The sequence below is a fragment of the Microchirus variegatus genome, assembly GCF_963457635.1.
Source record: "Microchirus variegatus genome assembly, chromosome: 13".
Taxonomy (NCBI): domain Eukaryota; kingdom Metazoa; phylum Chordata; class Actinopteri; order Pleuronectiformes; family Soleidae; genus Microchirus; species Microchirus variegatus.
Genome location: NC_139814.1, coordinates 27,877,550 through 27,891,808, shown reverse-complemented (window position 1 = coordinate 27,891,808; position 14,259 = coordinate 27,877,550). Strand labels below are relative to the sequence as shown.

At 39.8% G+C, this 14,259-nt stretch overlaps 1 protein-coding gene across 1 annotated transcript in view; it reads right to left on the bottom strand.

The window, feature by feature from the left end:
• Positions 1-8,665, bottom strand: part of col14a1b (collagen, type XIV, alpha 1b) — a gene marked incomplete at both ends in the record, with an annotated part of 60,385 nt that extends 51,720 nt beyond the window's left edge. The window contains 2 exon segments of the mRNA XM_083899639.1: positions 3,804-3,920; positions 8,581-8,665. Of these exon segments, the coding sequence (XP_083755765.1) occupies positions 3,804-3,920; positions 8,581-8,665 (202 nt within the window).
• Positions 8,666-14,259: the final 5,594 nt, after the last annotated feature.

Sequence of the window (14,259 nt, the reverse complement as noted above, 5' to 3'; positions counted from 1 at the left end):
AAAACTACACAGTGTTATTTTAGTGTGGACAAACAGAAACTCAGTCTTTTATTTTGAAAACTACACAGTGTTATTTTAGTGTGGACAAACAAACTGAGTCTATTATTTTGAAAACTACACAGTGTTATTTTAGTGTGGACAAACAGAAACTCAGTCTTTTATTTTGAAAACTACACAGTGTTGTTTTAGTGTGGACAAACAGAAACTCAGTCTTTTATTTTGATAACTACACAGTGTTATTTTAGTGTGGACAAACAGAAACTGAGTCTATTATTTTGAAAACTACACAGTGTTATTTTAGTGTGGACAAACAGAAACTCAGTCTTTTATTTTGAAAACTACACAGTGTTGTTTTAGTGTGGACAAACAGAAACTCAGTCTTTTATTTTGATAACTACACAGTGTTATTTTAGTGTGGACAAACAGAAACTCAGTCTTTTATTTTGAAAACTACACAGTGTTATTTTAGTGTGGACAAACAGAAACTCAGTCTTTTATTTTGAAAACTACACAGTGTTATTTTAGTGTGGACAAACAGAAACTCAGTCTTTTATTTTGAAAACTACACAGTGTTATTTTAGTGTGGACAAACAAACTGAGTCTATTATTTTGAAAACTACACAGTGTTATTTTAGTGTGGACAAACAAACTGAGTCTATTATTTTGAAAACTACACAGTGTTGTTTTAGTGTGGACAAACAGAAACTCGGTCTTTTATTTTGAAAACTACACAGTGTTATTTTAGTGTGGACAAACAAACTGAGTCTATTATTTTGAAAACTACACAGTGTTGTTTTAGTGTGGACAAACAGAAACTCGGTCTTTTATTTTGAAAACTACACAGTGTTATTTTAGTGTGGACAAACAGAAACTCTGTCTTTTATTTTGAAAACTACACAGTGTTATTTTAGTGTGGACAAACAGAAACTCGGTCTTTTATTTTGAAAACTACAGTGTTATTTTAGTGTGGACAAACAAACTGAGTCTATTATTTTGAAAACTACACAGTGTTATTTTAGTGTGGACAAACAAACTGAGTCTATTATTTTGAAAACTACACAGTGTTATTTTAGTGTGGACAAACAGAAACTCAGTCTTTTATTTTGAAAACTACACAGTGTTATTTTAGTGTGGACAAACAGAAACTCAGTCTTTTATTTTGAAAACTACACAGTGTTATTTTAGTGTGGACAAACAGAAACTCAGTCTTTTATTTTGAAAACTACACAGTATTATTTTAGTGTGGACAAACAAACTGAGTCTATTATTTTGAAAACTACACAGTGTTGTTTTAGTGTGGACAAACAGAAACTCAGTCTTTTATTTTGAAAACTACACAGTGTTATTTTAGTGTGGACAAACAGAAACTCGGTCTTTTATTTTGAAAACTACACAGTGTTATTTTAGTGTGGACAAACAAACTGAGTCTATTATTTTGAAAACTACACAGTGTTGTTTTAGTGTGGACAAACAGAAACTCAGTCTTTTATTTTGAAAACTACAGTGTTGTTTTAGTGTGGACAAACAGAAACTCAGTCTTTTATTTTGAAAACTACACAGTGTTATTTTAGTGTGGACAAACAAACTCAGTCTTTTATTTTGAAAACTACAGGGTCTTGTTTTAGTGGACAAACGGACAGTGTTTTCGTCTTTTTTATTACCCCGTCCTCTGATCTTATTTTGGTAGGTCACAGGGGGCGGGCACAGGGGGCGGGGCCACGGGGGCGGGGCTTAGATAGACGCCATGTTGACGTCTGAGCTCCATAAACAGCAGATGTTCAAAGAGTGACAGTGAAATGACTCAGTGACAGACGTGAAGGTGTTTTCACTGACGATGACGATGAAAGCTCCAGGTTTGACTTCAATAAAAACCTCAGCTGTTATTTACAGGCTTCAAACACAACTCCAGCCTTTTATTATGAAAATCACAGAGCACAGGAAACATCAGTTATGATTTCATCACTGTGATTAAAGTCCAGGTGTTAAAAACTCTTTCAGACTGAGGCCACATCGATGTGTGAGTAACTAAGCCTTTTATTTTGAAATCTACATGGAGTTGTTTTAGTGTGGACAAACAAACTAGGTATTTTATTTTGAAAACTACACCGTCATTCATTTTGAAAATGGCAGGATCTTGCTTTAGTGTGGACAGACAGACACTTAGTATTTTATTTTGAAAACTACACAGTGTTGTTTAAGCGTGGACGAACAGAAACTGAGCCTTTTATTTTGAAAACTGCAAGGTCTTATTTTGAAAACTGCACATGCTTGTTTTAGTGTGGACAAACAGAAACTGAGTCTTTTATTTTGAAAACTACATGGTGTTATTTTATTGTGGACAAACAGAAACTCAGTCTTTTATTTTGAAAACCGCACAGTCTTGTTTTAGTGTGGACAAACATTAACTAAGTATTTTATTTTGAAAACTGAAGGGTCTTGTTTTAGTGTGGACAAACAGAAACTCAGTCTTTTATTTTGAAAACTACATGGTTCATTTTATTGTGGACAAACAGAAACTCATTCTTGTATTTTGCAAACTGAAGGGTCTTGTTTTAGTGTGGACAAACATTAACTCAGTCTTTTATTTTGAAAACTGCAGGGTCTTGTTTTAGTGTGGACAAACAGAAAATAAGACTTTTATTTTGAAAACTGCAGATTCATGATTGAATGCAGACAAACATCAACTAAGTCTTTTATTTTGAAAACTGCAGATTCATGATTGAATGTGGACAAACATCAACTAGGTCTTTTATTTTGAAAACTACAGGGTCTTGCTTTAATCTCCTAAATCTCTGATTTTCTCCATGGACCTTGGTGTGGCAGAGTGAGTGGAGATAAACAGTAGATGTAATCTGACACAGATTGTGTTGTTAATCTCAAGCTTCAGCACAGATGAACAAATATTCCAGTTATTCACAGACGAGCTCTTTCTTTTCCCTCAGGAAAAACTCATCATCTTTATGTCGCTTCATAATTCACTGACGAAGAAGACGTCAAACCACACACGCTGTGTGTGTGTGTGTGTGTGTGTGTGTGTGTGTGTGTGTGTGTGTGTGTGTGTGTGTGTGGACCACGTTTACATGCTGCACAATCACACTTCCTGTTTGTCCACACTAAAGAAACACCCTGCAGTTTTCAAAATAAAGTCTTAGTTACTGTTTGTCCACACTAATACAAGAACCTGCAGTTTTCAAAATAAAAGACTTAGCTACTGTTTGTCCACACTAAAACAAAACCTGCAGTCTTCAAAATAAAAGATTTGGTAATGGTTTGTCCACATTCAAACATGAACCTGCAGTTTTCAAAATAAAATATGTATTTACCCTTTGTCCAAACTCATTCAAGAACCTGCAGTTTTCAAAATAAAAGACTTAGCTACTGGTTGTCCACACTAAAACGAGACCCTACAATTTTCAAAATAAAAGGCTTAGTTACCATTTGGCCACACAAAAGGAAGACGTTGCATTTTTCAAAATAAAAGACTTAGCTACTGGTTGTCCACACTAAAACAAGACCCTACTGTTTTCAAAATAAAAAGCTTAGTTACTGTTAAAATCAAAATAAAATCACAGGAGTTGTTGATCCACTGCTGCCTCCATCACTAACTCACAATGACTGATTTTAGTGAACTCAGCTTTTAAAATATTTAATTTAGACTTAACTCAGTGACACAAAGTGACCACACGAGGCAGCAGAGGACCAGCAGCTCCTGTGTCCCTGTGAGCTAAAATCACTGGTTTTCTCTGTGGGCTTTGGTGTGGGAGAGTGAGTGGTTTTGGTGTGGCAGAGTGAGTGGGTCATACCTGGCTTGGTGGTGTAGACCACTCTGTAGTTCTCAAACTCTCCTCTAGGTTCCTTCCACATCACCAGCAGATTGTTCGGACTCAGGAGTTTGGAGCGAAACCTTCGCGGCGACGAAACTGGACGGAGAAAAAGAAGACGAGCGAATTTACACGAAAACACGTTTGTGAACGAATGAATGAACGAATGAATGAACGAATGAATGAATGAAAACAAGTGAATTCAACGTCAAGCAACATCCATCTATCTAAGAGTTTCATCTTAAAGGGACAGGGTTTGTTTTTGAGCCGTGTGCTTCAAAAATTCCAAACCGTCCCTTTAAGATGAGCGAACGGTGAACGCAGATGAGTCGACGTCGTCCACAAACACTGGAGTGAGTTCAGTTCTGTTCAGTCGAGGCGGATAATTAACGCTGAAATGCTGAGGTTTGAGGTTCAGATCGACACGCGGAAGATTTCATGCAGATGTTTTAACGTCTTTCTCCTCAACAGGAACCACATGCTGAGTCGTAAAGAGCAGAACATCTCTGCTGGAGTAAATCATGACAAGTGGGAAAGTTCTGACAGAGGAGGAGCTTCTGTTTGGCTCTGAAGACTCAACGTTAGACTGAACGTTAGACTGAACGTTACACTGAACATCAGTGAACGTCAAACTGAACATCAGTGAACATTACACTGAACGTCAGTGAACGTTACACTGAACGTCAGTGAACGTTACACTGAACGTTAGACTGAACGTTAGTGAACGTCAGACTGAACGTCAGTGAACGTTAGACTGAACGTTACTGAACGTTACTGAACGTCAGACTGAACGTCAGTGAACGTTAGACTGAACGTTACTGAACGTTAGTGAACGTCAGACTGAACGTCAGTGAACGTTACACTGAACGTCAGTGAACGTTAGACTGAACGTTAGACTGAACGTTACTGAACGTCAGACTGAACGTTAGTGAACGTTAGACTGAACGTTAGACTGAACGTTACTGAACGTTAGTGAACGTCAGACTGAACGTCAGTGAACGTTAGACTGAACGTTAGACTGAACGTTAGACTGAACGTTAGACTGAACGTTACTGAACGTTAGACTGAACGTTACTGAACGTTAGTGAACGTCAGACTCAACGTTACACTGAACGTTACACTGAACGTCAGTAAACGTTAGACTGAACGTTAGGCTGAACGTTAGGCTGAACGTTACACTGAACGTAACACTGAACGTTACGCTGAACGTTAGGCTGAATGTTACACTGAACGTTACACTGAACGTTACACTGAACGTTACACTGAACGTTAGACTGAACATCAGTGAACGTTACACTGAACGTCAGTGAACGTTACACTGAACATGAGACTGAACTCCCTCCAGAGTGACGGTGTCGCTCCATCTGTGAAGAAGAAGAAAACACAAACGTCAGCTCATTAAAAAGAAACGTCACGATCTCTCGTTCTCGTCCTCGTTTCGTTCATCCTCAGCATTAAAGGGATGTTTGTGTATTTTTGTGTCCAACTGTTGGCTAACGTTTGGTCCACTGTAGCTTTAGCATCTGTCATTTTCTGGCTAACTCTTTGCTAACGGTATGTCCACTATAGCTTTAGCATCTGCCTCTTTCTGGCTAATTGTTGGCTAACTTTCTGTCCACTGTAGCATTAGCATCTGTCTTTTTGTGGCTAAGATCGTAGACTTAAACTGACGTCATGTTTTCAGTGTTTTTGAGGCTAGTTTTCAGTCCCTGATACCACATGTAGCCCCTGATCTTATGTCATCACGAGGACGAGAGGACGAGGACGAGGACGAGGACGAGAGGACGAGGACGAGGACGAGGACGCGACTCCCTTTTAACAAACAGAGAGAAGAGGAAGAACAAAGGACGCAGAGAGGGCGGAGTCACAGGAACAGTGTGTGTGTGTGTGAGCTCAGCAGGAGTGTTCAGATGTGAAGGATCCAGCGTGACCTTCACCGTGACCTCCAGCGTGACCTCCACCACAGTGTTGTGAGAGTCAACAGCGCTCTGTTGTTGTTGTTGTTGAACACTGGAGCGAGGCCGCGGCGAGCGAAAGCGCCGCGACGCCAACGGCCACATGAGCAGGTCAACAACAGCCACGACACCCCATCATTTTCACACCGGGCGGAGCCAAACAAACGCCCCACAGCATTCCAGCCGCTCATCTCACAGCCACAGGACAGGGGGAGGAGCCACATGACAGGGGGAGGAGCCACAAACGTTTACGTGTTTGTGTCGCGGTGACGAGGCGACTCGTCCGCCGTAAACAACGCTTCTTTACACACCGACACGACCACGACGCTGCGCACACACACGGTTCACCCAGAACACCACTGTAGCTTTAGCATCTGTCTTTTTGTGGCTAACTGATGGCTAACGTACTGTCCAATATAGCTTTAGCATCCGTCTTTTTGTGGCTAACTGTTGGCTAACCCTCTGTCCACTATAGCTTTAGCATCTGTCTTTTTGTGGCTAACTTTTTGCTAACCTTCTGTCCATTATAGCTTTAGCATCTGTGTTTTTCTGGCTAACTGTTGGCTAACTTACTGTCCACTATAGCTTTAGCATCTGTCTTTTGTGGCTAACTGTTGGCTTACTTACTGTCCACTGTAGCCTTAGCATCTGTCTTTTTGTGGCTAACTTTTTGCTAACCCTCTGTCCACTATAGCTTTAGCATCTGTCTTTTTGTGGCTAACATTCTGTCCACTATAGCTTTAGCATCTGTGTTTTTGTGGCTAACTGTTGGCTAACTTACTGTCCAATATAGCTTTAGCATCTGTCTTTTTGTGGCTAACTGTTGACTAACTTTCTGTCCACTGTAGCTTTAGCATCTGTGTTTTTGTGGCTAACTGTTGACTAACTTTCTGTCCACTATAGCTTTAGCATCTGTGTTTTTGTGGCTAACTGTTGGCTAACTTACTGTCCACTATAGCTTTAGCATCTGTCTTTTTGTGGCTAACTGATGGCTAACGTACTGTCCAATATAGCTTTAGCATCTGTCTTTTTGTGGCTAACTGTTGACTAACTTTCTGTCCACTATAGCTTTAGCATCTGTCTTTTTGTGGCTAACTGTTGACTAACTTTCTGTCCACTATAGCTTTAGCATCTGTCTTTTTGTGGCTAACTGTTGACTAACTTTCTGTCCACTGTAGCTTTAGCATCTGTCTTTTGTGGCTAACTGTTGGCTAACTTACTGTCCACTATAGCTTTAGCATCTGTCTTTTGTGGCTAACTGTTGGCTAACTTACTGTCCACTGTAGCCTTAGCATCTGTCTTTTTGTGGCTAACTTTTTGCTAACCCTCTGTCCACTATAGCTTTAGCATCTGTCTTTTTGTGGCTAACATTCTGTCCACTATAGCTTTAGCATCTGTGTTTTTGTGGCTAACTGTTGGCTAACTTACTGTCCACTATAGCTTTAGCATCTGTCTTTTTGTGGCTAACTGATGGCTAACGTACTGTCCAATATAGCTTTAGCATCTGTCTTTTTGTGGCGAACTTTTTGCTAACCCTCTGTCCACTATAGCTTTAGCATCTGTCTTTTTGTGGCTAACTGTTGACTAACTTTCTGTCCACTGTAGCTTTAGCATCTGTCTTTTAGCGCCCTTTTCTAACCCATGTAAACCATTTGTTTGTTTTAGCTGTTATTGGTGATTAAAGCTTAAAGTAAGACAATGTTAGATTGATCAGAAATGACGTTTATTTTTACTTCGGTGAAACTAAACACTTTTGCTTTTGTCCGAGTGAACCGTCGTTTTTTAGCCGCGTCGTGAAGGTAACGTAAAGAAGTTTGAAGAATGAACAGCAGATGAATAAATAAGTAAATAAAAGTTTGAAAAAATGAAGCAACTTCATCACCAACCTGGGATTTTTGGTCTCCACAGTTTGTCTCTGTGTCTCCGAGACAAAAGGACTTTGTTTCATCGGAGACGCTCAAATCCCACGTGATCGGAAAAAATGTGTCGCACTGTCGAGACTGATGAACGTGTGATTGTGTGAGTGTGTAACAAAGTGAGCGCATGAATGTGCACTTTTATACTTTATTAAAAAATCCAGTGATTTTATCTCACAGGGACACAGGAGCTGCTGGTCCTCTGCTGCCTCGTGTGGTCACTTTGTGTCACTGGGTTAAGTTAGTGATGGAGGCAGCAGTGGATTAACAACTCCTGTGTGCTGTGATGTTAAAATCACTGGTTTACTCTATGGACTTTGGTGTGGGAGAGTGAGTGACTTTGGTGTGAGAGAGTGAGTGACTTTGGTGTGGGAGAGTGAGTGGTTTACAAACTTGAGTTTCTAGAGTCAGAACTCATGGAAACAAAAGGTGGTATTAAAGTATTCCTTTAAAGTCGGCGTTGGCGTGAGGACGCGTGGTCGTTCGGTTACCGAGGCGACGAGCGAACGCGTTGATTACGGAACGAGTTAAAGAGCGAGAGACGACGTCGGCGCAACAGGAAGTGAAGAGAAAACGTAGTTAAAAACGAGCGAAAACTCGTGATCTTTTCTTCTTTGTTCATTTGTTTGGAGACAAAAGCTGCACATGAGGACATGAGGACATGAGGACATGAGGACATGAGGACATGAGGACATGAGGACATGAGGACAGACTGCTGGTTTGTGGACGTCCAGGAGGGTTAGCCACTTTATAGCGGCTACGCTAACAGGACGACGTCTAAGAACCTCGGCGTCTGGACGACGTGGACACTTTGACTCCTGAGGACAACACAGTGATCAGTGCTGCTCAGTTAAACGCCCCCTGGTGGCCTGGACTGAAGCTACTTACCTTGAGCCCGCACCGGCTGAGACAACAGAGGGACGAGGACGAGGACGAGCAGCAGGTGGACACACGGTCTGAGTGAGGACGGCATCCTGGGACGGAGACAGAGGACAGTTTGTGTAATACGTTATTTTCATGTTTGAGAATCTAAAAATCAGAAAATTTCAAATATAAAAATATAAAAAATATAAATTAATATTCATTGCTTATTTATTTAAAATCTCATTCTGTGAAGAAAAAAATTTTTTTGGCTAACTTTCTGTCCACTGTAGCTTTAGCATCTGTCTTTTTGTAGCTAACTTTCTGTCCACCGTAGCGTTAGCATCTGTCTTTTCGTGGCTAACCTTCTGTCCACTGTAGCTTTAGCATCTGTCTTTTTGTGGCTAACTTTCTGTCCACTGTAGCTTTAGCATCTGTCTTTTTGTGGCTAACTTTCTGTGCACTGTAGCTTTAGCATCTGTCTATTTGTGGCTAACTTTCTGTCCACTGTAGCTTTAGCATCTGTCTTTTTGTGGCTAACTTTCTGTCCACTTTAGCTTTAGCATCTGTCTTTTTGTAACTAACTTTCTGTCCACTGTAGCGTTAGCATCTGTCTTTTCGTGGCTAACCTTCTGTCCACTTTAGCTTTAGCATCTGTCTTTTTGTGGCTAACTTTCTGTGCACTGTAGCTTTAGCATCTGTCTTTCTGTGGCTAACTTTCTGTCCACTGTAGCTTTAGCATCTGTCTTTTTGTGGCTTTTTTTTTGTTCAAATTAAAAAAATAAAATCAATAAAAACACAAATAATGAACAGGTTTTTAAAAACACCCTCAAACACATATTCATTCATTCATTCATTCATTAGCAAACATTCTGATGTTTTTTTGTGAAAAGAAACAAAAACACTGAGCGCCACCTGCTGGTCACTGACAACATTTAACATATGGGTGAAACCATTTTTTAAGTTTTTTTTGTTTTTTTACGTTAATCATCAAACAAACAATAATAATATTTTTTAATGACTTTTTTAAACTGTCAAACTTCATCCTTTCACTCTCTCACTCACTCACGCGCGCAGTCCCTCACGCGCGCACTGATGCGCATATAAACGTAGATTAATGACGTGAAATAAACGAAAATAACTTCATCACTTTTTTTTCTTCTTCTTTTTTTTCTCTTGATTGCACAGGTGAGCGTGCGCGTGCAACACCCGCGCGGACCGCGGGAAAGGCGCGTGATGGGACGCGCGCGGTGACAGCGCGTGAATGAGCGCGTGAATGAAGAAGAATAAAAAATAAAAGGTTTTACCTTCTCAGATCAGAGCTTTTCTTCTTCTTCTTCTGTCCTCCACCACTGAGGAGTGTGTGTGTGTGTGTGTGTGTGTGTTTCTGTGTGTGTGTGTGTGTGAGAGAGCAGCTGCAGAGTCTCTGCTCACACACACACACACACACACACACACAAACACACACACAGTGAAGTGGAGTGAACATTTCAAAATAAAAGCCCCTCTCAGTCATTTATATCTCCTGTTTTCAGGGTTGGCTCAAACCGGTACAGAAGGGAGAATATATTGAATGACCACCAGGGGGCGACTAGGCCATTGTCTAGTGTCTGTCATGGCAGTTGCTAACGTGGCTAAAGCGATAGCCTTCCTGGTGGAAAGCTGTTTTTTGTCGAACTTTCTGCGACACAAACTTTACGATCACAAACGTTCACAAAAAACAGTCGTAACAAATCAAACATGAGCTAAAGTCGATGAAAAATCAGTTCTGTGTAACAAACATTTAGCAAATACGAAAAAGGCAAAACACGCTGAAGAAAACGAGCGATTAACTTCAAATAAAACACAAACAGAAAATATTTCTCAATAAAATCAAGTGTTTCGTTCAGTCATTTTTTCTCGTTCTTACCGTTCACGTTCAGCCGTTTACTTCCTGGTTTGGCCAAACAGTGCGACAGAGGGCGGAGCCTGTTTAAATACAGAGGAACAGGAAGTGGACCACACCAACGAGCGGGGGGGGGGGGGGGGGGTTTGGTGCTGCTGTCACTCACCTGTCTTTTATAAATGGTCTGATCGCTGGTTATAAAAGTTTGTGTCTCACCTGTGGTTTATTCTGTCGATGTGTCTGATCTGCTGGTGACCTTTGAACTTTTACCTTTGACCCTCGACCCCGTCTGCCGTGTGGTAGGAGACGGTATTACACCTGTACCATGTGTTTACCAACCACTAAACAAATGTGAAGAAGAAGAAGAAAAAGTCCAAAGGTCAGTTTGTTAAATTACTGTCAGTGTCCTCGATACAATGTGATGATGGGATTACAGATTACAGATTATGTATGTATATGTGTATATCTGTATGTATTTATGTATATATATGTATACATGTGTGTGTATATATGTGTGTGTATCTATGTTTGTATAAATATATGTACATATATGTGTATATATACATACACATGTATACATATATATGTGTGTGTATTTACCTGTGTGTGTGTGTGTATATATATATATATATATATGTACAACAGGAAGTCGGCCATGTTGGTTTGAATGTAGACTTTTGCACTGATGCTTTTTGAAGGAACTTCCGTCCGACAGCGTTGATTTTTCTTCTCATCTCACTGCACTAAAACAAACGAACAAACCACGTTTTAATTTGAAGGCGTGGTGGCCTCACTTCCTGTCTGGCTGTAGTTTCCTGTGTGCAGCTTGACGCAGCAGCAGCAGCAGCAGCAGCAGTTGAGACTTGCTGAGGACTGAAGGGTGTTTCCCTGATCAGAGCTGATGAAGCCTGAAGACACTCATTCTTTCTGTGAGGCAGAAAAACACAGAGACATGAGGTTTAACTGTCACCGCTGGCTATGACTGCTGCTGCTTATGATGCTGCTGCTTATGATGCTGCTGCTGCTTATGATGCTGCTGCTGCTTATGATGCTGCTGCTGCTTATGATGCTGCTGCTTATGATGCTGCTGCTGCTTATGATGCTGCTGCTGCTTATGATGCTGCTGCTGCTTATGATGCTGCTGCTGCTTATGATGCTGCTGCTTATGATGCTGCTGCTGCTTATGATGCTGCTGCTGCTTATGATGCTGGTGCTTATGATGCTGCTGCTGCTTATGATGCTGCTGCTGCTTATGATGCTGCTGCTTATGATGCTGCTGCTGCTTATGATGCTGCTGCTTATGATGCTGCTGCTGCTTATGATGCTGCTGCTGCTTATGATGCTGCTGCTTATGATGCTGCTGCTGCTTATGATGCTGCTGCTTATGATGCTGCTGCTGCTTATGATGCTGCTGCTGCTGCTGCTTATGATGCTGCTGCTGATGCTTATGATGCTGCTGCTGATGCTTATGATGCTGATGCTGCTTATGATGCTGCTGCTGCTGCTTATGACGCTGCTGCTTATGATGCTGCTGCTGCTGCTTATGATGCTACTGCTGATGCTGCTGCTGATGCTGCTGCTTAAAATGCTGCTGCTGCTTATGATGCTGCTGCTTATGATGTTGCTGCTGCTGCTTATGATGCTGCTGCTGCTGCTTATGATGCTGCTGCTGCTGCTTATGATGCTGCTGCTGCTACTTATGATGCTGCTGCTTATGATGCTGCTGCTGCTGCTGCTTATGCTGCTGCTGCTTATGATGCTGCTGCTGCTTATGATGCTGCTGCTGATGCTGCTGCTGCTGCTGCTGCTGCTGAAACTGCCTCCTATTGGCTGTTCAACTATATATTATCTTAATATGATATATATTTTTAAAAAGTTTAAAATGTTATATTTTATTATTTTATTTTTTGTAAAGTAAGGGAGCGTAAATTGAACCTTACTGACATCTCAAAATATGTACAATATTTTTTGTATAAATATATATATATATATATATATGTGTGTGTGTGTGTGTGTATATACACACATATATATAACTATATATTTAAAATATAAAGTATAAACTATTACTTTTGAATGAAAATGTATGAAGTTGTTAAATGAAGTCAGTTTATAAATGTTTGTTTTATAATAATCATAAATAGTGAAATAAAGTCTTTCAGTTTGTTCAAAAAACATCAAAGGTTTTGTGTAAACGATGAATCTTTAACGTCCTGATGTCACTTTTGTTTGTTTGTGCGTTTGAAAATAAACACAAACGTTAGATAAAGAAAAGGAAAAATGCTCAAAAACAATAAAGACGTCGTAAAGTTTTACAGCGACATCTGTTTTTAATCAAACTGTAGTTTATTATAATTATTATAATTATTATCATCATCTTTACTGTCGTCATTTAAAAACTCATCAACAACAAACAGACACTTTGACTGTAGCAGCTCTGCAGCGCCATCCAGAGGACACTTTTATATGATCTTCAGCTTCACCTGTGTTTTCCTCTATTTATTATTCTGGACATTCTCATTTTGTTCTTGTCCTCCAAACATATATAAATATATGTGTATATGTATATATATATATATACAGCATATGTATACACATGTGTACATACTAAACACACAGTTGAATAGGGATAGGTGTACCTAATAAAGTGGTCAGTGTATATACAGTATATATATCTATATATAGATAGATATATATAGATATAAACATATATATCTATATATATTTATATATGTGTGTATGTGTGTATATATACATTTATACCCATGCTGTATGTATATATTTATGTGTATATTTACATATATGTGTGTATATATGTATATACAGTATATTTATACACACATATATGTATATATATTTATATATGTGTGTATGTATATGTGTCTATATATACATGTATACCCATACTGTATGTATATATTTATGTGTATATTTATATATATGTATATGTATATATACATATATGATGATGGTGTTTGCTGGCGCTCACCTGTGATGACATCATCATCATCATCATCATCATCATCATCATCACGTGTCTCCACACGCTCACAGTCTAACGTCTCACCTGGAATCTTCTGAAAATACCCTGGAATTTATGGGAACGCCGCCGCGGTCCTGGTCCTGGTCCTGGTCCTGGTCCTGGTCCTGGTCCTGGTCCTGGTCCTGGTCCTGGTCCTGGTCCTTGTGGATCACACCTACGCTTCAGCGAGCGTCTGTGATCCTGACACAAATGGAACGCAGCCCCTGAGTCTCATTCCAAACGTTAATAACCTCTCACGTGACCTTTGACCTCTGACCTTTTATTAACGAGCCCGTAAACGTCAGTCAGAGCGAGGACACGCCCCCAATGAGTCACATACCACTGATGTACTCGTGATGATTCTTTATGAATGAAGTGAAAATATAAGAGTTCACAACAAAACACTTCACTCACTTCCTTTCTGAGAATGGATGGAAAAGTAAACAGTGTGTGTGTGTGTGTGTGTGTGTGTGTGTGTGTGTGTGTGTGTGTGTGTGTGTGTGTGTGTGTGTGTGTGTGTGTGTGTGTGTGTGTGTGTGTGTGTGTGTGTGTGTGTGTGTCACCAGCTGTTTCAGTGATATTGTCAACAAAGCTGTGCAGAGTTCAAAGGTCAAAGACGTCCTCAGGTGTTTTTGTGACTGATGTATCACATATTGACTGACAAATAATTTTTATTAAAACTATATAAATATAATATATATATAATAATATAATAATAAGACAAATATATATATATATATCTATATACATATAGATATACATATATACATATCTGTATATATATTTGTCTTATTTCTAC